General features: G+C 41.0%; 1 protein-coding gene across 1 annotated transcript in view; it reads right to left on the reverse strand.

The window, feature by feature from the left end:
- Positions 1–25,561, reverse strand: part of LOC311004175 (titin-like) — a 239,473-nt gene that overhangs the window by 135,208 nt on the left and 78,704 nt on the right. Inside the window, exons 79-101 of the mRNA XM_083996121.1 lie at positions 21,596–21,661; positions 21,192–21,263; positions 20,932–21,009; positions 15,393–15,485; positions 15,084–15,164; positions 14,786–14,860; positions 14,526–14,615; positions 14,108–14,143; positions 11,871–13,934; positions 11,236–11,286; positions 10,232–10,630; positions 9,765–10,043; positions 9,357–9,626; positions 8,602–8,741; positions 7,358–7,484; positions 6,522–6,788; positions 6,133–6,399; positions 5,213–5,476; positions 4,279–4,418; positions 3,407–3,533; positions 2,507–2,773; positions 1,546–1,812; positions 472–738 (exon numbers count right to left, since the gene is read on the reverse strand). Of these exons, the coding sequence (XP_083852247.1) occupies positions 472–738; positions 1,546–1,812; positions 2,507–2,773; positions 3,407–3,533; positions 4,279–4,418; positions 5,213–5,476; positions 6,133–6,399; positions 6,522–6,788; positions 7,358–7,484; positions 8,602–8,741; positions 9,357–9,626; positions 9,765–10,043; positions 10,232–10,630; positions 11,236–11,286; positions 11,871–13,934; positions 14,108–14,143; positions 14,526–14,615; positions 14,786–14,860; positions 15,084–15,164; positions 15,393–15,485; positions 20,932–21,009; positions 21,192–21,263; positions 21,596–21,661 (5,787 nt within the window). The remainder of the gene's footprint in view (positions 1–471; positions 739–1,545; positions 1,813–2,506; positions 2,774–3,406; positions 3,534–4,278; positions 4,419–5,212; positions 5,477–6,132; positions 6,400–6,521; positions 6,789–7,357; positions 7,485–8,601; positions 8,742–9,356; positions 9,627–9,764; positions 10,044–10,231; positions 10,631–11,235; positions 11,287–11,870; positions 13,935–14,107; positions 14,144–14,525; positions 14,616–14,785; positions 14,861–15,083; positions 15,165–15,392; positions 15,486–20,931; positions 21,010–21,191; positions 21,264–21,595; positions 21,662–25,561) is intronic.

A 25,561-nucleotide genomic window follows, 5' to 3' on the forward strand; every position in this document is an offset into this window, starting at 1 on the left:
ATAAGGCCATCACATGACCTGTGTGGTTCTCATGCACCTCCACTGTGTTTACACTGCAAAAATTCAAAATCTTACCAAGAATATTTGTCTTATTTCTAGTCAAAATGTCATTTCTAGTCAAAATAAATCTAATTATACTTAAAATAAGACTCATCACATTAAAAAGCAGCTTGTTTTTAGACACTTTTTACTTTTTTCAAGCAAATTTTCCACTTTAAATAAGTAGAAATATCTGACAGTGGAGCACGTTTTTATTTCTTATTACAAGCACAAAAAACGTAGCAGATATTTCTACTTATTTCAATTGAAAAATAGTTTGAAACAAGTGAAAATGATCTAAAAACAAGTTCATTTTTAGGTGATGAGTCTTATTTTAAGTGGAAAGAGATTAGTTTTGACTAGAAATGAGACATTTTGACAAGAAATAAGACAAATATTCTTGGAAAGATGTAGAGTTTTTGCAGTGTTTACCTTCAATGTTGAGCTTGGCCGTGGTCTTGTCGGAGCCGCAGTCGCAGGTGTAGGCGCCGATGTTGGCCTTCTCCGCCTTACGGACCATCAGGATGCGCTTCTTGCCGTCGGTGCTGATGGCGATGTTCTTGGACGGCGTGATCTCCTTCCCGTCCTTCAGCCACTTGACGTCGGCGACGGACTTGCTCAGCTCGCAGACCAGCTTCACCTCGTCCTTCTCCACGGCCGTGTAGTTCTGCAGCTTGGTGGTGAAGTACAGGTCACCCTCTGCAAGGGGAAACAGCCAAACGTTACACACACGCTTTCAATCAACCGGGGGTTAAAACTCACTCTTTTTCATACATTTTTTTTTCATAAACCTACAGATCTTGAAATCTAATGATCTTGTGGACTATAAAACTGCTCAAATTATGTATAAAGTAAATAATAATCTGCTTCCAGATGGTGTCCAGAGGATGTTTCAGACTGGAACCCCAAATCTTTCCAAGAATATTTGTCTTATTTCTTGTCAGAATGTCTCATTTCTAGTCAAAACTAATCTCTTTCCACTTAAAATAAGACTTGTCACCTAAAAATCAACTTGTTTTTAGATCATTTTCACTTGTTTCAAACTAATTTTCACTTGAAATAAGTAGAAAAAATCTGCCAGTGAAAGCAAGTTTTTTGTGCTTGTAATAAGAAAGAAAAACTTGCTGCACTATCAGATTTTTCTACTTATTTCAAGTGAAAATATGTTTGAAAGAAGTAAAAAGTGTCTAAAAACAAGCTGCTTTTTATGTGATGAGTCTTATTTTAAGTAGAATGAGATTGTTTCTACTGAAAATAAGACAAATATTCTTGGTAAGATTTTGAGTTTTTGCAGTGTAGGCAAGATGATGCTTCAGCCTCTTACACCTTTTTGGTCAAAGTGAATTGTTTTGCTTGTTGTGTTTTTGTTCTGATTTGTTTTGTTTTGTTTTGTATTTATACCTTTATATTTGTCTATTGTATTTGTTTTTATAAGACCAAAATAAACACACTAAACTAAACTAAACTAAACTAAACTAAAACTGTGGACGACGGCGACCGACTGACCGATGACGGTGAGCATGGCGGTCACGGCCTTGTCCATGGCCTCCACGCGGATCATGGATGTGTCGTCGATGGTGACCTCCTTGAAGGCCAGCGTGTGCACCTTCCCGTGGTCCGACATGTGCACCACCTTGCTGGGATGCAGACGCACGTCGTTCTTGTACCACACCACCGTGATCTTGTCGTGGGAGAGCTCCACGCTGAACTCGGCCGTTTCCCGCTCCTTCACCGTCACGTCCTTGATCGGCTTGACAAACTCCAGACGGATACCTGTCGACACAAGACGTTAATGTTAAATGTTAAACGTCTTTACAACAACACGCCAGTCAAAGGAAGTGGAAGAGAAAAAAGTCCAGCTGGTCTTTGTTTCTGTCTCAGCAGTTTTTGATGAATCACCATCTCAGTCAGTTGTACAGAACAATTACTAAAGGCAAATGCATTTCTCTTATTGGAGTAAATTTATGGAAAAGCCTTGATAATTAATTTACATCATGTACAACTAGAACCCAATTTAAAAGGATGTTTGGTAACACTTTACAATAAGGGTCCTTAATTAATGTTAGTACATTATTAAGCATTAATATATAAACTAATGTGTTAATTAATGCTGAGTAATGCATACATAATGATAACTAATTACATTATTCAACTTTTAAATGTATTAACTAACTTTGAGTAGTAAACATTAATTAACTGCTTACTAATAGGCTACAATAATTAATGTGTTTCCTAATCCTAAGTAATAGATAATAATGATTGTTAATATATTAATTAATGCTTAATAATGTACTAACTAACGTTAATTAAGGGACCCTTATTGTAAAGTGTTACCCAATCAATCAATCAATCAATCAAGTTAAACACATCAATAAAACAGCGTAGGACCTTCCTCCTCACTCTGACGTCTGTGCATTTATGAAAACTGAAAACTCTCTGATTAGAAGACGTTGAGTGAAGACGTTACCCTGAATGACCAGTTTGCCGGTCGTCCTCTTGTCCTCAGCTTCAAACATGTACTTGGCCTCGTCCTCGTAGGCGGCCGAGTGGATGGCCAGAACGTAGAGGTTTCCCTCCTGCACCATCTCGTACTTGTCGTCGGCGTCCAGCTCCTGAGAGCCCTTCAGCCAGCGGAACGACTTGGGGGCTCGGGACACCTCCAGCTCGAAGCGCGCCTCGTCCTTCTCGTACACCTGCACGTCGCTCAGCGGGGTCAGGAAGTTCAGAGGAAGTTCTGAGGGAAAGCAGAGAGTCCAGATCAGTTCCTGCACTGCAAAAACTCTACATCTTTCCAAGAATATTTGTCTTATTTCTAGTCAAAATGTCTCATTTCTAGTCAAAACTAATCTCTTTCCACTTAAAATAAGACTCATCACCTAAAAATGAACTTGTTTTTAGATCATTTTCACTTGTTTCAAACTAATTTTCAATTGAAATAAGTAGAAAAATCTGCCAGTGGAAGCAAGTTTTTTGTGCTTGTAATAAGAAAGAAAAACTTGCTCCACTGTCAGATTTTTCTACTTATTTCAAGTGGAAAATTTGCTTGAAAGAAGTAAAAAGTGTCTAAAAACAAGCTGCTTTTTAATGTGATGGGTCTTATTGTAAGTATAATTCGATTTATTTTGACTAGAAATAAGACAAATTTTCTTGGTAAGATTTTTAATTTTTGCAGTGTGCTCAACAATTAAAGGGATAGTTCACCCAAAATTCAAATTTCATTATCATTATCTCCTCCCCCTCATGTGGACTAAGGGCTGGGAGAAGTCTCAGAGTCCTCCGTGGCTTCTCTGAGTGAAATTTGAATTTTGGGTGAACTATCCCTTTAATGTTTTCATTCCTCTCTAAAATCTTTCAGTAGTTTTCTCACCTTTGACCTTCAGGTTGGCGGAGCACTTAGCGTTGGCAGCGGCGTACGCCACCTCGCCCGTCATGGACACTTTGCAGTTGTACAGGATCAGCGTGTGTTTCCCGCCTTCCTCGATGATGTCAACGTCCTGTCACATCATCATCATCATCATCATTATTATTATTGTTGTTACTATTGCTGTTATTACAGTGAAGGGTGACATGACAGGCTAAATGAGACGCTCACAGATGACAGACTCCTCAGCTAATGCTCCATCTATATTCTTCAACAATGTTCCTCTGCTGTCAGTTTAAAGTGTATTTCAGTAGGTATTAACTTTTTTTCTTAATTCAGGATTTTTTCAAACTTTTCGTGTCTTCATCATCCTCTTCAACAATTCAAGTAATTTCCAGCCATTTCATACAAAATCTTACATCTTCTACTTTTTTATTTATTCTCAGCCATTGCTTCGGCTATGTTAGTGCTGGTTCATCAGTTTTCCTTCCTGTCAGATTAGCTGCAGATTTCAACTATTCAACCATTACATTTAAACATGCAGGATTTCAATGTTTTCTTCTCCCTTTAGCATTTCTACTGCTTTTTACCTTTAAAAGACATTCATCTCATACTACAAGTTATATGCTTTAGCTTTAGCATTAGCCTTTTCAACATTGCTTTGGCAGTTTCTTCAACTAATTTAGCATTGATTCAACAATTTCTTCTGCTCATTCAGCATTGCTTCAGCAACAGCGTTCAGCTGCTTTCAGCATTCACACGCATTTTCTGCAGGAAATGCTATCTTTTTCTAGTTGTTATTATTGTTATTATTATTGTTGTTACTATTGTTGTTATTGCAGTGAAGGGTGACATGACAGGGTAAATGAGACGCTCACAGATGAAGGAGTCAGAGTTTCTCCGTTCAGCTTCCACTGGCCGTGGACGTCGTCCTCGGAGATCTCCACCTCGAAGCGAGCCGTCTCTCCGTCAAACAGCTCCACGCCGTAGATCGGCCGCACCACCTTGATGTCACGAGCTGAAGCATCCCAAAGAGAAAACACACACATTAGTTTCATCAGAGAGAGAGAGAGTTTTGTTTTCTGAAGCAGAACTCGCTAAATGAGCTTTGGAGCTTTGGCTTCAGTGCTGACGTCATCACATTTTAAATCATTTATATGTCTGGGTAACACCTTACTTGACGCCTATCTCTATAACACATTATAACCAGACTTATAATGAGTTATAATGCAGTTATAGCACTGTTATTACTACAGTTATAAACACTCATAAATTATCATAATGCTTTATAAAATAATCACACTATAAAGCATTTTATCTTGACTTATAAGGTCAGGTATTATAATACGTTATAATTGTTCGTAACTCACTGACAATAACCACATTGATAATGCATTATAAATATAGTTATAATGTGTTATAATTGGCTTATAAACATGTATAACTATCATTATAAACACTCATGAATCACATAAGACTTTATAACAAAAAGCATAACACATCATAGAACATTTTGTAATGGCTTATAAGGTCAAGTATGACAGTCTTGTATTATAATAGAGTTATAACGCTTACTCATTGCATAAAAAACTTGCTTTCACTGGCAGATTTTTCTACTTATTTCAATTGAAAATTTGTTTGAAACAAGTGAAAATGATCTAAAAACAAGTTCATTTTTAGGTGATGAGTCTTATTTTAAGCAGAAAGAGATTAGTTTTGACTAGAAATGAGACGTTTTGACAAGAAATAAGACAAATATTCTTGGAAAGATGTAGAGTTTTTGCAGTGTGGGTGTGGTTTGAGCGTCTTTACCTTCGATGTTGATGTGTGCCGAGGTCTTGTCCGTCCCGCAGTCACATACGTATTTGCCTTTGTCGCTGAGCTCCACCTTCTTCAGCACCAGAGAGCGGTGCGTGCCCTCGGACCTCATCACCACCGTCTTGGAGGCGATGATCTCCGTCTCCTCGTGGTACCAGATGACCGGCACGTCTTTGTTCAGCTCGCAGTCCAGAGTGACCTCCTCCTTCTCGGTGGCGGTGTAGTCCTGCAGCTTCACCACGAAGATGGGGTCGCCCTCTGGAACAGATCCAGGACCAGCACGCAATCAGATTCACGTTTGTTTTCAGTCATAAGTTTGTTTCATTACAGCTGCAGATTGTTCTCATGAATTTTTTTTATCATTTTATCAATAAAAAGACGTCAGAAGATCCAAACATCCAAACTCATGAGTGAAGAGAAACCTGTAAATGAACTGTGTGTGTTGAATGAATGAACTCTTATTTTCGAAAAATATATATGTAACTATTTGTACATACAAAATAAAGAAAAAAAAGAAAGAAAAATAGAGCCAAGACATAACAAAACACAGCATATTGTTTGAAAGAGGAGTTGGAAGAAGAAAAAAACATTTTAATTTCCCACCCCTTTTGAACTATTCTTCAGTTTGTAACTACTACATAATACATAATACCTATATAAATATATACCATATATATATACACACATAATAATTATCTCAATCTGAAATAATATAATACACCTATAAATACCCTAAATACACATCATAAATAAATATCTGTATAAAAATATATGTTCATGTGTGTGTGTGTGTTAGTTTTCAGAGTCAGAGTGATGAGAATGATCCTCGGTCATCGGGCTCTCCTGTACTTCCTGTTCATGTGACATGTTGTTGTTAGCTGAGGTTAGACCGGAGAAGAAGAGTGTGCCGTTACCTATCACAGTCAGTTTGGCCATCGAGAAAACTCCTTTGGCCTCTGCCTTTATCTGGCAGGTATCATCTAGAGACACCGTCCTCATTTCTAGAAAGTGTCTCCTCCCCTCCACGTGAGTGACCACCGTGCGGCTCACGTGGAGCTTCACTTCGTTGCGGTACCAAACCACCGGCACGTCGTCGTGCGTCAGCTCCAGCTCGAAGCGAACTGTTTTACCTTCTTTTATGGTTCGGTTCTCAAGCTGCTGGACAAACTTGAGCCTCATGCCTGGAATAACATCGTCAGTGCAGACACACACACGGGCCGGTTTGTTTGTTGCTTTTTTCTCAATCAAAGCCACAAACATCAATGAAGAGGACACAACAGAGAGACGTGAAGCGGCTACTTACCTTCCACCAAAAGCTGAGCGGCCGATTTCTGGCCGAGTACCTCGATGCTGTACTGAGCCTCATCGTCAAACTCACAGCTGTTTATGATCAGCATGTGTTTCCTTCCATCATCAATTATTTCATATTTAGGGCCGGGAGTGACAATCTCCGCCCCCCTGAACCACATGACCTTTGGCACATCCTTGGTGATGGTGCACTCAAACTTAGCCTGTTTCTTTTCAGCCACAGAAACATCCTTCAACGGGTCAACAAAGCCCATTTGGATCTCTGCGAGGTGCGAACGAACACGCGGCAGTTCAGTTACTCACACAGACAAACAAACAAACACACGGCACCCGGCCGTCACTTTTCTTACCAGATCCTTAGTTCGTTTTCCGACACAAAAACAAAACAAAAGCAGAAGCTGGCAACACGCAACGGGGAAAACAGATGTGCACTGCAAAAACTCTACATCTTTCCAAGAATATTTGTCTTATTTCTTGTCAAAATGTTTCATTTCTAGTCAAAACTAATCTCTTTCCACTTGAAATAAGACACATCACCTAAAAACTAACTTGTTTTTAGATCATTTTCACTTGTTTCAAACTAATTTTCAATTAAAATAAGTTTTTTATGCTTGTAATAAGAAAGAAAAACTTGGAAAGTGGAAAATTAGCTTGAAAAAAGTTAAAAAGTGTCTAAAAACAAGCTGCTTTTTAATGTGATGAGTCTTATTTTAAGTATAATTAGATTTATTTTGACTAGAAATGACATTTTGACAAGAAATAAGACAAATATTCTTGGTAAGATTTTGAATTTTTGCAGTGTGTGTGTGTGTGTGAGTGAGGGGTGTGTACCTTTGACGGTGAGCATGGCGCTGGTGACGGCGTTCAGAGCCTGGTAGGACACTTCACCGGCCTGATCCAGCTGCACGTTCTTCAGGGTGAGGAAACGTTTCTTTCCCTCGGCCTTGATGTCGCACGTCTGAAAAACAAGCAGGAGCACGAGTTGGAGACTGCACATTGATGCTTGGCATCTTTCACCCACACCTTGTTGTTCAAAACTGAGGAGGTGAATGATGATTTCACAGCCACATTAAAGGGACAACGAGGACTTTCTCCATCGGCAGAACGAGAAATTCTGCGACAATAAAAAAGTCTGATATTAATGTGGATGAATCTACGTTACCACTTGTTAATGGTCCATTTTAGATAAATCTATGGTTTTGTCTCTATGGTTATTTTGTTATTATTAGTGGTGGTGGAAATGCTGGGCGAGCCGACCAGCGTTTCTTTACTTTCGGTTTCGTGGCGAGTCATGAGAATAACGCCGCCGAATCTCCGTTTATGGTGGGAACTACGACGGTATGTGATCGTCTTCCAACCTCTGACTTTAATTCTTGATGAATGAAAACATGAGTCTGTCTTGCACCGGTCAAAGAATTTTACGGTGCGGAGGCTCATAAATGTAGTGAGAAAACACTTTGCTTTTCCAAAACTCCTCGTTGTCCCTTTAAAGGGCCCGTATTATGCTGTTTTTCAACCATTTCTCATAGGTCTAAGTGGTCCAACCACATTGTATTTGTTCTAAATCTCATCAACCTAAAAGTGGCTCTCCAAAGCTCTGCTGAGAACGAGCCGTTTCTGTGTCTGCACCTTGAAATGCAAATAAGATGTGTAAACCACGTCCACTCCTAACTAATGTTGACATTGGGAATAGGCATTAGCAATGATCTAATGAATCATTTTAATATGTAATTTTTGTTATTCTTTATTGGTGCGAAACAAACTAAACTAAAAACGATCAATAGTTATTAAATTTTAAAAAAATCAAATAGCCTAGAGACTATGGTCTTGTCTGAAATAATGTAAATGTTCCCTTTTTACTGGCGCAGGAGAAACATGGAGAGACTCCTACAGCCATCAGAAAGTTAGGTTACTATAAAGAACAAGTGAAACTGAGGCGCAGTGCATACTGAGCACGGTGCTGATTTTGATGAGAAGAATATTGATTTTGCATAATATGGGCCCTTTAAACTCCAAGTCCACATTTCCCGGCTGCCTTCTTGTAAAGTCCAACCACTTAATCCTGCACTTCTTACCGGGGATCTGGTCACCACTTGGCCTCGGAGCTTCCATTCACCAGCCACATCATCCTCAGATATCTCCGTGTCAAAGCTGGCTTCGTCCTTCTCTACCACCTCCACACTGGCCAGAGGCTTCAGGATCTCTGCCTCGCGTTCTGAAACGAGAGACACATCTTAGTCGTTGTACACAGCCTTCATGATTCTCTGACCCGGACTCATTTTCATGTTGCACCAAGGCCGTAATTACTATATACATTGGGGGGGCTATATCCCCCCCAATATTCAGATATGCTCAAAATGTCCCACCCCAATATATAGCTAGCTGATTTAAAAAATTAAAAAATTAAAAAGCATCCCATGTGTTAGCGAATTTACTGTGCTTTCCGGACTATAGAGCGCACCTGAGTATAAGCCGCACCAGCTAAATTTTAAAAGAAAATACATATATAGGCCGCACTTGAATATAAGCCGCAGGTTTTCATGTTGTAACATGAAATATTTCCACAGAAAGACAGTCGGGAACTCTGCAAGTCTGTTTTGGTTACGCTCCTCTCTCCCATGTACATTTGTTTACAACGAAGCCGGCCAAAAACCAATAAATGGAGCGGTGGATAACGTTACATAACATATACGATGTTAGACGCGTGTGTAGTCTTAACCGTCAGAGTTATAGGCTTATAATCCAGAAAGTACGGTATAGTATATAGAAAGAGAGAAATTTGGTCCCCCCCAGTGTTAACTCCCTGGTTACGGCCTTGTGTTGCACCGACCTCCAAGTGTGAGTTTGGCGCTGTATCTGCGATCCTCCACCTCGATGGTGTAGTCTGCCACGTCGTCGGGTTGGCAGTTCTTGATGGTCAGAGTCATGTCCTTTCCGTCCTTGTTGATCTCAACCTTGTCAGAGGGAGTGAGCTCATTGTCGCCTTTGAACCACTTCCAGTTGGGAGTGTCCTTGTAGAGCTGACATTTGAACGCGGCCTTGGCCTTTGGTTTCACATGCTGGTCCCTCAGAGGCTTCACCAGCCAGTCCTTGATGATTTCTGTGGACAGAGGGGTTCGGTTCATTACAAACAGAGCTGATCACAGAGCTGGTGGATGTACGTACCGGGTCAGAATCTGACATCCCATCCTCTTCAGACGAGCTGAAGGCTTGCGTACTAACCCAAATCATTTCTTACCAATCACTTTGACATTGGTTGTAGTCTTGACGTCTTCCTGTCCGTCCACCTCACATGTGTAGTCGCCAGCGTCCTCCTCGGTGGAGTTCTGGATGGTCACGGCATGCTGCATACCGATCACATTAATAGCCACTTTCCCGGCCTGTTTCTTTAGGACTGCGCCGTTGCGCTTCCAGATCACATCTCTCTCCTTGTTCAGCTCACAGGTCAGGTACATGGGCTGACCCTTCATACACGACGTCTCCGGTTCCAGCTCATTCACCCATTTCACTGGGAGTTCTGTAAGGAAACATTTCACAGCAGTTTAAGTATCAGTAAGAACACACAGCCTCATCTGAAATGTTTCCACACCATACCTGACACTCTGTACCTTCATGCCTACAGTCAACCTGTTTTTTTCAATTCACATGAATTCAACTTTTATTGTGAAAATGTCTTGTTTTGATAAAAAATTCTCAGGGGTTTACCTTCAACAATGAGCTTAGCTGTGCAGGTTACTTCCTTGCCAGCGTTCTTTGCCACACAGGTGTATTCACCAGTGTCGGACAGCTGGACATCAATAATGTTCAACTTGCGATCTTTGCCATCAGAGGTGAACTTGTGCTTGGGGCTCTCCCGCAGGTTGCTGCCATCTTTCATCCATGTAGTGATAGCGGTGGAAGGTGAGACCTCACACTCAAAGACGGCAGCTGAGCCAATGGACTCGGCCTCCTTCAGCAGGATGTCCTTAAGCTTCTTGATGAACTTCAGAGGGACGGCTTTGAGTTTGAATCCTCCGAAGGGATCCTCTGGAGGGGAGGGGCCCTTTCCACCGGGCCTCAGGCCGCGCCCCCGGCCACCATCACCAGGTGATGGGGTTTGTCTTGCTGCAACATCAAATGGAAACAATCTAGTCAGTTACAGATGTGATGATGACTGAAGAGGGTTATTAGACACTGGACAATGAGAAACATATAAGATCCTGCTCCTACCGTGTATTGGACATCTCTGAGGTGATACAACCTCATATTTAATAAAAAATCATCAGTTCTTTTAGTTAGTAAGAGGATTCTGAAGAAGATTTTTGAAGACTTAGGATCACAAATCCTCTGACAGGACTCACAGACAACAAACCACATACAAAAAGGTGAACTAACTAAAACATCTCATTCATGGTAACACATTACAAAGGTCAGTCCGTGTATATTTTACTGTTCGATGGTGTTGTCCAAACAATATTTGAGCTTTGTATTGGAGTTGGATTGAGTATCTGAATTAAAATAGGTAAATAATTAAAAAACGAGCCAACAGCAGTTGGCACTTAAAGGCTTTGTTACTCAGTCCTGTTGTTGACCATCACAAATCTTCTGGGTCAGAAAGGACAAGACAAGAAAACAATTTACACACAAAACACAACAAACGAACGAAGCGAGTGAAACTCGGATGTTATGCAGCACAAAGACCAGAACGTTAAAGCGCTATTGGTTCTCACCCCCAAATCCACGACCTCTGCCCTTTGGTGCCTCCTCCGATGGTTTTCCATCTGCACAAGAGACAATAAGATGAATCTCAACTCTGCAGGAGCTGCATGTTGATTTCAATATACCAGCTGATACCAAGAGAGAGTTTACGCGGTGCTAACAGCTGACGTGCTAAATACAAGGTCATTACATATGAAAACAGAAGGGACATCACATGGCACACGGTGAAGAGGATGAAGATGGAATGAAGAGACAAATGAATCAGACAAGATGATCAAGGGGACTGACACACTGAAGATACACATTAAATGACTCAAGTGGACATTAGACATATGATGAAGACATATGATGAAGACACATTTGATGAAGACATATGATGAAGACACATTTGATGAAGATATATGATGAAGACACATTTGATGAAGATATATGATGAAGACACATTTGATGAAGATAAATGATGGGACTATGGGAACATCAAAGCTAGTGGATGGACATATGGACAGAGATGAACATAAATTCTGGATGAATGGATGGATCAGAAGATTATGCATGGAGGTGATGAGGATTAGATGAGCCAATCGCAGATGGGATGAGGGGATCCAGAGTCATCATCTGGGAGAGTGTGTGGGCCTTCGTCTCTCACCTCGTCTGCCGCCGGGCATGCCTGGAGTCTCCCGTGCCCCATCAACCCCTTCACCTTCCCAGTCTTCTGTAGGGACAAGCTCCCAGCCCCAGGCCTCCTCGTCTTCCTCGCCTTCAATTTCTTCTCCGTCCTCTTCAAAAACCTCCTCCTCGGGCTGGGTGGGCACCTTCTTCATCTGCACGGCTCCAGGAGAAACTTCTTTCACCAGGGGGACTCTCCCCTTAGCGGGCTTCTCTGGCTCCACCGCCTCTGGAGACGGCTTCTTGGGAACCTTTTTGAGTGTGACAGCTTCGATCGAGTCTTTGGGTGAAACGGTCTTGGGAATCCTTTTGACTTTTTCAGCACTTGGCTTCTTCTCAACTGGGACTTCTTCTACCTCCTTTGGCTTTGGTTTTTCTGCTTTTGGTGACGGTGTCTTTTTAAGCTCAACCTTCTTTAGTTGCTCAACAGGTTTCAGGACTTTCTCTTCTTCCTTGTCTTTACCAACTCTTGGCGATGGAGTCTTTTTGAGTTCAACACCTTTTTTCAAGACTTCTATTGGCTTTGGTGGATGTTCTTTCTCTTCTTCTCTCTGCTGAATCATGTCTTTCTTTCCTGGTGGACTGGGCTTCTTGGGTGGAATAGTTTCAGGTTCTTTCTCTTTCACCTGAGGTTTCTCCTCCTCTTTCTTGGGTGTTTCAGTCTTTTCAACTTTTTTAAGCTGCTGTTCTTTTGGCTCTTTAGGAATTTCATCTCTTGGAGTTCGACTGGGTATTTTTGTGTCTACCGGCTTCCTCTCTTTCTCCTCTTCACGGGTTGGCTCTGGCTTTTCTTCAGGCTTTGTATCTTTGCTGAAGGGTTTCAACACAACTTGCTCTTTTTCTTTATCTGGTGTGGATATAGTCCTTGGTTTTCCACGGAGCTTGTCTGCAGCTGGGTGTTCCCCATCCTTTGGTAGTTGATCATTCGTCTTTTTCTTCTGTGGGACTTCTGTCTGGTCTTTGCTGACATCAGGAATTACCTCTGGACTTGTCATAGGGACACCTTCATCTTCTGTGTGTTTAACAGCAGCACTGGGTTGATCTCTCTGGGGCCTCTCGGCTCTCTTGAATGGAATATGCTCCGTTTGTGGCTTTGCCTCACCTTCCTTCTGAGCCCTCTGAGGCTCATTTGCCTCAGGTTTCTGAGGTTTTTCAAATGGTTTCAATGTCACTACTTCTGGCTCCTCCTCATTCTTTGGCAACCTCTTTATTTTCTTCTTAGTGAAGTCTGGCTCAGGTTCTTCATCTTTTGGAGCTTTAGGGGTTCTTATCCATCTTGATTTCTCATCTTCTGCCTCTGGTTCTTCAGGTTCCTTTATAGAGTCCATCTTAGATGGTTCTTCAGCTGGAGTGAAGGAACGTTCAGTCCTGCCAAGTGTTGTTACTTCTCGATCTTCTCGATCCCGAACCTTCTGAACGGTTTGCTCTGTATCATAACGTCTTGTGACATCAGCTTTAGCAGTTGTGACTTCCTTCTCAGGCTCTTTAGGCTTGCTTGGGACCTTCTTTAGTTTGATCTTTTGCTGATCTTCTTCTGGTTTCCCTGATTTGTCAAATGGTTTTAATTTAACTGATTCTTTCTGCTCATCTGCCTTTGGCAGTTTTGTAATTTTTTTCTTCTCAACAGGAGGTGCTTCAGGTTCCTCCTCTTTTTGTGGTTTCAGGGTTCTTGTCCAACCTTCTTTCTCTGTTTTCTCTATGACTTCAACCCTTTGAACTTCCTCGAACTGGCCGAACTGAATTGTCTCCTCCTCTGCAGTGAAAACTCGTTCAGTTCTTCCAAGTGTTAATATCTCTCGGTCATCTCTGTCATGAAGCCCATGAACCATCAGTTCTGTATCATGATGCCTCGTCACTTGAACTTTATGAGTTACAACCTGTTTCTCAGGCTCTGGAGCTTTCACTGGAACTTTCTTCAGCTTAACAACCTCTGGTTCTGGTTCCTTCTCTTTTGGTATTCTGGTAAATTTACTCTTCAGCTTAGGTGAGTCGGGTGTTTTTCCCTCCTGAACAGGAACCTTACCCTTTTGCTTAAGCGGTGGCACTGTGGTTGACACAGTAAATATTTAACATTCGTAACATGTAAAGACACACAGAAACTCAACATTTTACATGTCACAACACAGGACTCAAACATGTAAAAGTTTGTAGTTGTCAAGACAATAAATAAAATAACGATATGCATAAAGTTCATAAAGAAGCAAATATTTGGTATACCTTTAGTGGGTCCAGGTGCTGAAACTGGTCCCTTGTCTGCAAGAATTTTAATAAGATCGATTTAAGAATACACAGTACAAACCATCTTCGAACACAGGTTAAACCAAGACAAAGCATGTAAATTCATGCATTTATTCTTTTTATTTAATCTGGTGCTGAATGTTAGCACTGAGTGTTCAATGGCTTTCATGAACAAAGTTACAGTATCGTTATATCATTCAACAGATATTGTTAACAGGAAAGACAACAAACATTAAACCATCAGGTCTGGACAGAATTAGGGAAGCAAAAATGCTTCTGAATTCAAATCTCAGGCTGCTTTGTGTGAAGACTGAAGCTGTGACATAAGAAACGCTTCAAAGTGGAAGACAAACATAAAAAGGAAGAACATGAAACTAAACTACAGAAGAGATGTTACCTTCCGGTGGAGAGATTTCCTCTGATACAGGAGAAGGTTCAGCCTTTACGACTGGTGGAGAGGGTTTCTTCACTACTGCTGCAGCTGGAGCTACAAGAATGCCAACTTGATTAAGTCAAGGCAAAGATTTGGAAGCAACCAGCACACACTCAAACAAAAGAAAACATAACAAAACAAAACAAGTTTCAAGAAGGCAGACTGTTTTTCAAAACCCAAGATCTTTAGGACAAACAACGTCAATGACAAACACAAGAAACTACCTGCAGGAGGAACAACTTTTTCTGCTGGAGGTTTCGGTGCTGCTGGAGACAGTTTCTTTTCCTCTGGAGGAGACACTTTGGAGTACAAAATACCAAAAGTCACAAGCAAGAAGACAAAAGATACTAAAGTGATGACACACAGTAAAGATTTAACAATTAAAAAGGGTTACATGGAAACACAGACAAATGGAAACACAAACTGAATCACACACAGTGGAGAATCTGTTTCCAGAACACATACTGACACAAACACATGGTGGTGTTTTGAACTGACACCAAATAAAGTGAAAGAAACTACCTGTGACTTTGGCTGCAGGAGCAGCAGGAGCTGAAGGTTTTGGTGCTGGTGCGGATGGTTTCTTTTCCACTGGAGGAGACACTTTAAAATACAAGATGCCAAGATCACGACCATGACAACAATACGGTCGACTAAGAAATGGACAAATGCACTGAAACAATGCATGACTTTGAACAAAAAGAGAGAGCAACCATGAACCATGAGGATAATTACTGATCAGCCAGTAAAGAAAACAAATCAGCTTTCAACAAAGGTCAAGATACAGACGCCCAGTTTATAACAACATAGAAAAGCAAGTGAGGGAACTACCTGCAGGAGGAGTCACTTTCTCTGCAGGAGCAGGAGGAGCAGCTGCAGGCTTTGGTACAGGTGCAGTTGGCTTCTTCTCCTCTGGGGGAGATACTTTGGGAATACAAGATGCCAAGGTCACAACCAAGACAGTAAGTTCGATCTAAGCATGATGAGTAACATGAATCACATCATGAAGACCTGAAGACATATAAGACCATAAAGAGAACCCAAAAAGCAGATGGGCGAAAAGTACAACAACAGGACTGACTCTTGACGAGTCTACAATGACAAGGATCATACAAACTGAAAAGACTACCTGCAGGAGGAACAACTTTCTGTACAGGAGCAGGAGGAGGAGGTGAGGGCTTTGGTGTTGGTGGAGATGGTTTCTTCTCCTCAGGAGGAGACACTTTGGAAATACAAGATGCCAAGATCACGACCAAGACAACAACACAGTCAATCAAGACTTGTTAATGACAAAAGATGATTAAGACATGAGTTTCTCCAAACAGCACAAACAGAAGAAATCACAGAAATTAAGATGTGAAAGAATGTAAATGACAGAAAATGGGATGATGTTAATTGGTATACTTTGTAGAGTGGTAACATAAAGAAAAGACGTTTCAGAGACAATCAACAGATATGGATGTGAAGATTAGTGGAAAGTGTCCCATTGTTTGCTGTTATTCAAGACGATACCGGAAGAAGTGTGAGTAATATAAATATAAGATGTTAAATCTTTCAAGAGGGTTGATCTTGTGGCGATCACGAGCCTGAGCGGCTCAAAGATAAAGAATACCTTTCTGAAGATCTTGTTGATCAATCTTCTGTGTTCCCTTCTTTGCTTTCTTGTCATCAGCTCTTGTAGGTACAAATTTAGTTTCAGTGGTTCTTGCTTCTTCTGAGGAATCAAGACTAGGGGTGAGTCCTTTTGGTGTATAAGAAGTAGGTTTCTTAGGGGCTTCTTGCTCAGGGGGTAAAAGTTGTTTCTCCATTTTAGTTGGGGGAACTCCATCTTGAGGGACAGGTTTTTGGGATATTGTCACTCCCTCAGGGAGAACGTCTTCAACAACTGCTTCTTCTTTAAGACATGCTGTGTTCACAGGGGAAGGAATCTCAGCCAGAACTGGAGGTGACACTTCCCTCTTTGCCGGGACAGATCTTGCTTCTTGGACAATTTTTTCTTCACGCAACAGTATTTGTGTTACAGCAGTTGGTTTCTCAATAGATACACTGTCTTCTTGATGCATTTTTTCTGTTGCCTTGGAAGTGTTTGTGATTTCTTTCCTCGGAGACTTCATCTTTTTGGGTGGCAAGGCTTCTTCCTTGGAAAGAGTCATGGATGGAGGCAAAACTGTTTCTTTAAGAGGTGAAGACAAGGATCTGTCAGTTGGAACTTCTTCAACTTCAAAAGAGTCTGCTTGCTTTACAAAAGTGACATCCTTCGCTACCCTAGACTTTGAAACACTGACTATTCTAGGTGTAACAGTGGATTTAGATTTATCAAGATCCATCAATGGAAAAACTGCCTCTGCTTCAAGTTCTTGATGTTCTGATACAAATAATTCTGTAATTTCTCTTTGTTCTGTGTAAAGTTTGCTTTCATGAGGGATCTTCTTGTATGCCTCTTTTTTGGATGCAATTGCACTGGCAGGAGCTTCTTCCTTTGAAGGATGAATCTTTTGAGCTGCAGGTGTGATGTCTGTCTTTGATGGGAGAGAGGTGACTTTCTTTACAGGTGGAGAGACAGACCTCAACGGCTCATCTTCTCTCTGATTGACAACATCGTCTTTGAGATCAAGGTCCTCTTCATCACACAGTGTGGTATCCTCATATTGTATATATACTGGCTCAGAGCTCTCTAGAGGTCTGGCATCTTTGACTGGCATATCTTTGAGAACAATTTGTTGTGTTCTCTCCATTTTCAAGGAGCTCTCCTCTGTCACAACCAACCCCCTGAGCTTCACTCTCCTTTCATACATCTTGGTTTCCTCTTCCGTATGATCTTTCTGTAGGCAAGATTCGTCTCTATCTTCAAATACTACTTCTTCCATAAGATCAGTCTTCCAGGGAACTGGGATTATTTGTACAGTTTCACCCAAGATTGAAGAATTGCACCATGGAGCGGTGACCAAGAGGAAAACAAAACAAAACACATCAAGACACAATCACAGATTTCATTTTGGTAGGTTATCTACTGTCATCCTTATTTATAGCTAAACTGGAAGTTGTATAAATCACTACCACTCTGCTCTGGAGGTTCTTTATATTCTAGGTGGACTTCTACTTATCTAGGAGTAACCTTGTCCGGTTTCAGGTAGGCTACAGATAAACACACTTGATATAACTACAATGAACTTTACTTGGGTGCATTTGTGAGTAAAAGTGTACCTGTCTCAGTTGAACCTGCCTCCTGTCTTGATTTAACTAGCACTAGTGCCTCCTGTCATTTTTCCCTCTGTTTAACTGTTTTGATAGTTGATACAATGTGAACACATAAGACAATACAGACATCAGGACAAAAGAATTAGCTGAAAGCACCTTAGAGTCAAAGATATAAAGAGTGAGTAAAAGATCAAGATGATTAATGATTAGTTAAAGAAGATGTTTACAGACATATCTACCTTCTTGGTGTGGCTTTGTAGCCAGAAGAATTTGTTTTGGTGTTTCCAAATCTTCTGATGGTGTGGGTTCCTGGTAGTAAGACACTGGTTCCTCTGTTACTAATTTTGGAACCTCTTTCTTTGGTTCTGTTTGTAGTTCTGGAACCATTTTGCGTGCTTCTGGAGACTTTTGTGGTTCTTCTGGAACCTTCTTTGGAACCTCTGGAACTTTTTTCGGTGTCTCTGGAACTTTCTTTGGAGCTTCAGGAACCTTCTTTGGTTCTACTACAACCTTTTTGGGTTCCTCTGGAACCTTCTTTGGAACCTCTGGAACTATTTTCTGTGTCTCTGGAACTTTCTTGGGAGCTTCAGGAACCTTCTTTGGTTCCACTACAACCTTTTTGGGTTCCTCTGGAACCTTCTTTGGAACCTCTGGAACTATTTTCTGTGTCTCTGGAACTTTCTTTGGAGCTTCAGGAACCTTCTTTGGTTCTACTACAACCTTTTTGGGTTCCTCCTGGACCTTCTTTGGAACCTCTGGAACTATTTTCGGTGTCTCTGGAACTTTCTTAGGAGCTTCAGGAACCTTCTTTGGTTCTACTACAACCTTTTTGGGTTCCTCTGGAACCTTCTTTGGAACCTCTGGAACTATTTTCGGTGTCTCTGGAACTTTCTTAGGAGCTCCAGGAACCTTCTTTGGTTCTACTACAACCTTTTTGGGTTCATCTGGAACCTTCTTTGGTGTCTCTGGAACTTTCTTTGGAGCCTCTACAATTAATTGTGGTTCATCTGGAACTGTCTTTGACATTTCTGGACTCTTCTTTGGCACCTCAGCAAATCTCTCAGGCAGCAGATGTGGTTCTCTTGCAGGTTCGGGTGCCTTTGGTTCTGAGACAACTTAGAAGAACATTTATTTATAAGATGATGATCTTGTTAACCACTATATATTTTGAAAGAAAAACCTAAAAGTAAGAAAGTCACACTCTAACGAGTGCTTGAAGATACTTGTGGAAGATAATTCATAAAGATTACTCTCCTGGCACCAAAAGCTGTTCTAAAAGCAAACTTGACCAAAGATAACAAACATAAAACATGAGAAACAACAGACACAAAAGACAGCCATACAACAAAGCAGCTTTCAAGAATATTGTGGCAGTACCTTTAGTTGGAACAGCTTCAACCTTGGGTGGAGTAACCTCTGGTGCGGGTGGTTGGACTGCAGGTCCCACTGGTACATCTTGCACTTAAGAGAACATTATGTGCTGTTTAACCTTTAGGTAGGGATCAAGGCTAACATGGAATCAAAGATCACACTCTTAACGAGTGAAAGAAGCCATGACAAGCGTGTAACTGTGTCAACTGTGATACCTTTAGTTGGAAGCTGCTCCGGTGTTGAAGGAGTAACCTTGGGTGCAGCTGGTTGAGCTACAGGTTTTTCTGAAGGAACATGATATGTACATGTTGAATAACCTGGTAACTAAGGCGTCAACATTTCAGCCCACTCTAACGAGTGCTTATCGCCAAAACACAAAAACACACAACATAGACGGACTCATATTACAGCAAACAATTAAATGACAAGACATTGAAGAGTTCCTGCACCTTGACTATGACTGCTCAATAACTATCATCCAAACCTAGAGTTAATGCATAGTATGCAAGTATCAGATAGGGTTAAAAGATCCAGATCAACAGGTGAGTGACAAACATCTTAAACCACTCAAGAGTTACACACGTCGTACATCACTGGAAGATTAGACAAAACAACAAGACATGTTGTGTAACACAACGGCTTTCCAATTTCAAACTGTTCACTACTTTACCTTTCAGTTCAGGAGCCTCTGTTGGTTTCCTGACCGCTTCAACCTGAGGTGCTTCAGGTTCGGCCTTAAGTTTGGCCACCTTCGGCTCGGGTGCTGCTGGTTTCTGAGGTGTCACCTTAGGCTCGGGTGCTGCTGGTTTCTGAGGTGTCACCTTCGGCTCGGGTGCTGCTGGTTTCTTAGGTGTCACCTTAGGCTCAGGTTCTGCTGGTGTCACCTTAGGCTCAGGTGCCGCTTGTTTCTGAGGTGTCACCTTCGGCTCGGGTGCCGCTGGTTTCTGAGGTGTCACCTTCGGCTCGGGTGCCGCTGGTTTCTGAGGTGTCACCTTAGGCTCGGGTGCCGCTGGTTTCTGAGGTGTCACCTTTGGCTCGGGTGCCGCTGGTTTCTGAGGTGTCACCTTAGGCTCGGGTGCTGCTGGTGTCACCTTAGGCTCAGGTGCTGCTGGTTTCTGAGGTGTCACCTTAGGCTCAGAAGGAACCACTTTTGGCTCTGCTGTCATTGGCTCGGGTTCGTAAGGTGCAGGAGCAACCTTTCTGGAAACTACCTCTGGTTCAGGTTCTGGTTTGGTGTATACTGAGGGTTCTTCGGGGTTAACAGAGAAACATTACTGAGTCAGCAGAGAGGCACACACTGCTTTAAGAGTGAAGGGGTTAAAGAAGAAAAAGATAAGACACAAAATACAAACATATATGAAAAAGACTACCAGAGCACAATGCTCCTTAAAGAACTCCAGACAACATGAAGCTGGACAGACAGAACTTAAGAGAAACTCACCAGGTGAAATTCATCTGAAGAGGTTTTATGAAGAGAAAACATTTCATATCCTTTTAATTTTCTTAATTAGCAATCTATCTATTTAAAAAGAAGTATATATTATATATCTTAAGCATCTGTTCTGCCTCAAGCTTATTAATAATGTAAATATTGTTCATGCAAAGTTATAAATATATTTTAAAAAAAAAACTAAAATCTAAAATAAATGTTATGTTTGACATCTTGCATTTGAAGAATAAAGAATGTGAAGAAATGAGAAATGCTCCATGTGATGGATTAAGATTGCGAGCCATAAAGACTCTGTGACACACAAACACACACAATCACGTCTTTAAATGAAACTCCATTGGGGGACTTTACCTTTGGGGGCTGCAGGTTCCTCCCTGTGAGGCGGAGCCACAACTGGAGCTTCAGGCTGCAGCTTCTTCACTTCAGGTTCTTTAAAACATTATCACCGATTCAGTTTCATACCAAGGTAAAGATGTTTTATGATAATTACATCTCGAGAGAACCAGAAGTAAACAAACAGAAGAACAAACAGTGGGACTGAAAGATTCCAACACAAAACACGAGCTACATGAATAAGAAGGAGTTAAATGAGTGGAGGTTTTTGTAGATACCTTTGACTGGAGCTGAAGGCGGAGCCGCGGGCTCAGAGGGTTTCTTCTCTGCTATTCTGTGAACCTCAGGAACTTAAAAGATCAAGAGAGTCACATTAAACATGAACTCTGCACTCTGCTGAATCTACTGAGCAGAAAGCTGCAGTGTGGGTTAATAAGAGCGAGGGAGAGGTGAGTCAGGGCAAACAACACTGAACAACAACAAAAACATCAAGAAGAAAGACCAATGGTGACAGAAGAAGACAGACCAAACTAGAACATCATCTACTGTATGACATGAGTCACAGCTGTGGGGAGAGAAAAGCTTCGAGAAGCAGCAGGTGGATGGACAAACATGGCGGCCGGCAGCTATACTAGGCAGCGAGGTTATGTCACAGCCAGAAGCTTTTCTGAGCAGTTTATACCTTTAGGGATTTCTTCCACCACCCCGAAGTGAGTCTTCTCAACAATCTCTTCTACTGGTTTTTTCTCTGCTGGCGAAGGAGAGAAGTGAACTTAGAACAAACAAGCCCGACTCTGGAATTGTCTCGAGTCATTAAGGACAAAACCAAATACACAACAACAGGGAAGAAACAGGAAGACATAACAAAGACAAAAGCATTGAACGCAGTGACAGACTGTCTCTGTTTGAAGGTAGAATAGTGACGCTACCTGAGACGGAGGAGTAGCGAACAGAAACCACCTCCTCTTCCACCGTCAGACTTTGAAAAGCTACAGCAGATTATCAAATGAATCATCAGCATCAGATATTTCATCACTGCAGCGTTTACACTCGTACAGATGAGGAACACAACTCTTCTATTCTGACTTTGTACTTGAATTAAAGTCAGACTTCAGACTTTCTGCTTTATACGCTTCCATTTACGGAATAGTTTGACACAGTTTCACATTCAGAGAGTTCAGACTTTACCCAATAACCAATAAAAACATAAAACACAATCAATCTATTGGACTTTAGTTCAGCTCAGTGGTAAGATCTTTCTCTTGTGTCCTCCTCTGTACGTTGGGGTTTGTTCATGTTTAATTCAATTCAATGTTACTGAGGTTAAAGTGTGGAGTTACTGCAGCACACGTCACACACACTGAGGTGGTGTTTGAGTTAAGAGGAGGGATGATGGAGAACGTTTTACTGAGTTCAGAAGGTTCACACACAATTATTGAGGATTAAGAGTTAAAGATGGATGATGAGGATGATGATGAGGATGAGGAGGATGAGGAGGATGGAGGGAAATGGTCTGAGAACTGAATGAACGCTTGTACCTGTCACTTGTGTCGTTTCTTCGTAGTGAAAAACTTCTGTTGAATCTTTTGGTAGAAAAACAATTTTAGAAGAAGTCGAGTCGAGTGGACGCGAATTAAAGGGGTCAAAGTTCAAAGGTTAAAAACCGTCTCACCTCTGTAAACAACCATTGACTCTGTCTCTGGGACGTGAACTGACGCGTCGGGGACGTCTACAGGTTTAAATCAAATAAACTTCAATTAACATCTTTAATAAAGATAAAATAACAATAATTATAATTTTTGGAAAATGTGTAGTGACTGTAAAACTTAATATTTTTCCATTGGAATGAATTAAAATAACTGACACCACTGACTACTACTAATCATATCTGTTAATCTAGTGAATCTCAGGGCACAACTTCACTGTAGATGAATGAATGCTGCTCAGTACTCACCCTGAGGAACCCTTCCTAACTCAAGCTCTGTGAAAGGACAAGGCAAGGCAGGTTACTATGGCTGCGCTAACGTAAGCTAACGTCATCTAACTCTGTCATCAGGCTGACGCGTACACACCTTTGCCCGACAGGTAAAGTTCTGCCGTGCTTCGAGCTTCTCCCATCGGCTCCAGACGAGCGATCACAGAGTAAACGCCTGGCGGAGTGGAGACACGACATCACATCACATGATGACATCACTGCCCAGTTACATTCAGGGACAATCAGTCACTCCTCATATGGCAAGCGGATTTAACATTTAAAAGCTAAGTTTGACTATCCGGAATTAACATTGTAGATATCAACAACGTCTTTCTGACTAGTCGTAATTACATTTTTAATAGTTGGATTTTTTATTCAAGATCTCTGTAATTCAGTTTTGCCTCTTGTCAAAAAGAACATTTCAGATCCACAACTACGTTCTTCCTAGGACAAATGACGTCACTTTAACCATTCATGTGTATGGGGTTTGTCATTACAGATATCTACAATTCAGTTATGTGAATTACGGATATCTGTAACTTAATTACGACTAGTACTAATTCCAGTTACAGATATCTACAACGTCATTTCGCCTAGTCAAAACTTAATTGAAGATATCCGAAAAGGGACATGTAGATATCTTTAATTGAGGTGAATTAAAGATATCTTTAACTGGAATTATGACTAGTCAGAATCAAATTGTAGATATCTCAAACTGGAATTAGTACTAGTCGTAATTCAGTTACAGATATCTGTAATTCACATTGCGGATATCTGCAACTGAATTGTAGATATCTGTAATGACAAACCCCATACACATGAATGGTTACAGTGACGTCATTTGTCCTATAGGAAGAACGTAGTTGTGGATATCTGAAATGACAATTGTGGATAGGAAGAATATAGTTGCAGATATCTGAAATGTTCTTTTTCACTAGGCAAAACTGAATTACAGATATCTACAACACATATCCAGTCTGGCTTTTAAATGTTAAAATGGCTTGACATACTCCTCAAAGTGTTGCCTCACTCTGACATTCTGCTTTTTACATGATTTCATTCAGGGAGGATGTGGTTGGACGACGGCTCCTAACCGAGTCTAAACCACTACAGCTGCTCCTACTAACTGACGACTGATGTGCTGGACTCACATTTTCACTGCAGTCTGATATACAGTATATCTTCATGTTTGGGCCTAGGGCTGGGCGATACGGCAATATTAGATGGTGAAGGATTAAAGCGTGTAGACGATCTGCCAAAGTGCAGAGATCGTAGGATCGTCTGGGGCACATTCTATAAACTGCAGTTCTATGCTGCAAAGCGCAAACAAAGGTCCTTTGCAAAGTTTGCTAAAAGAGATAACAACAGTTACTTTAGTTTGTATTTTTATTTGACCCTTTTCAATCAGCTATTTAGTGTTTTGATACTTCAAATCCTGTTAAAATGACTGTGTTGAATAAAACAAACAGTAATGTCTTCATTAATATTTTACTTTCATGTTTATTGAAAGCTACCTTTTATGTTGCAAGAGTCCACTTTATCAGAGTGTTGTTGTTTACCTTTTACTATGTTTACGTTGTTTGCACATGTTGGCAAAACTGCAACTATTTAGATTAAAATCTGTTCAGAAAGGTTTTGGCCTAAATTGTCTGTTTTTCTTTTATCGATTTAATTATTTCGAGATGAAATCGAAATCGTGACTTCATTTTAAAAAAATCGCGATATGATATTTTTGCCATATCGCCCACCCCTATTTGGGCCCAAACTAAATGTTTGTGACATGAGTAATGAGGTGAATATTTCCAATCAAGAAGTGGAGAAACAACTTCTGTCCCTTGGACCCAGCGTTAAGAGTCAAAAGCAGCTGAAATGATTTCACTTTTCACGTTTCTGTTTGTTGACAAACCTTCGTCCTCGGCCGTTACGTGGCGGATGGTCATAAAGTGCCGGCGGCCCTCAGTCCTGAAGTTATATTTTGGGCTCTCTTTAAGCTCCCAAGAGTCTTTGTACCACGTGACGGTGGCGTTGTCGAAGGACAACTCGCACTCGAAGGTGGCAGAGTGGCGTTCACTGACCTCCATGCTTCTGATGCATTTAGTGAACTGAATTTGGTCGGCTAAAACCAGATAATCAGAGTTAATCTGATTATATATAACAGTGAATATTTTATTGACTGGATGTTATTGTTGTATGTGTGTGTGAAGACTGTCTGAGGTGTTTATGGTTTCAAATCAAGAAACACAGAGAACAAGGGACACATGAACACAACATCACAACCCTGAAGGTTGAAAGAGGTCAGACAGAAGAAGACAGACGGACAGACGGACGGACGGACGGACGGACGGACGGACAGACAGACAGACAGAAAGAAAGACAGAAAGACAGACAGGTGTCCACACTGCAAAAACCTCAATATCTTACCAAGAATATTTGTCTTATTTCTAGTCAAAATGTCATTTCTAGTCAAAACAAATCTCATTCTACTTAAAATAAGACTCATCACATAAAAAGCAGCTTGTTTTTAGACACTTTTTACTTCTTTCAAGCAGATTTTCACTTGAAATAAGTAGAAAAATCTGATAGTGGAGCAAGTTTTTCTTTCTTATTACGAGCACAAAAAACTTGCTTTCACTGGCAGATTTTTCTACTTATTTCAAGTGAAAATTAGTTTGA

The sequence above is a fragment of the Trachurus trachurus genome (assembly GCF_905171665.1).
Source record: "Trachurus trachurus genome assembly, chromosome: 21".
In the NCBI taxonomy this organism is placed as follows: Eukaryota; Metazoa; Chordata; class Actinopteri; order Carangiformes; family Carangidae; genus Trachurus; species Trachurus trachurus.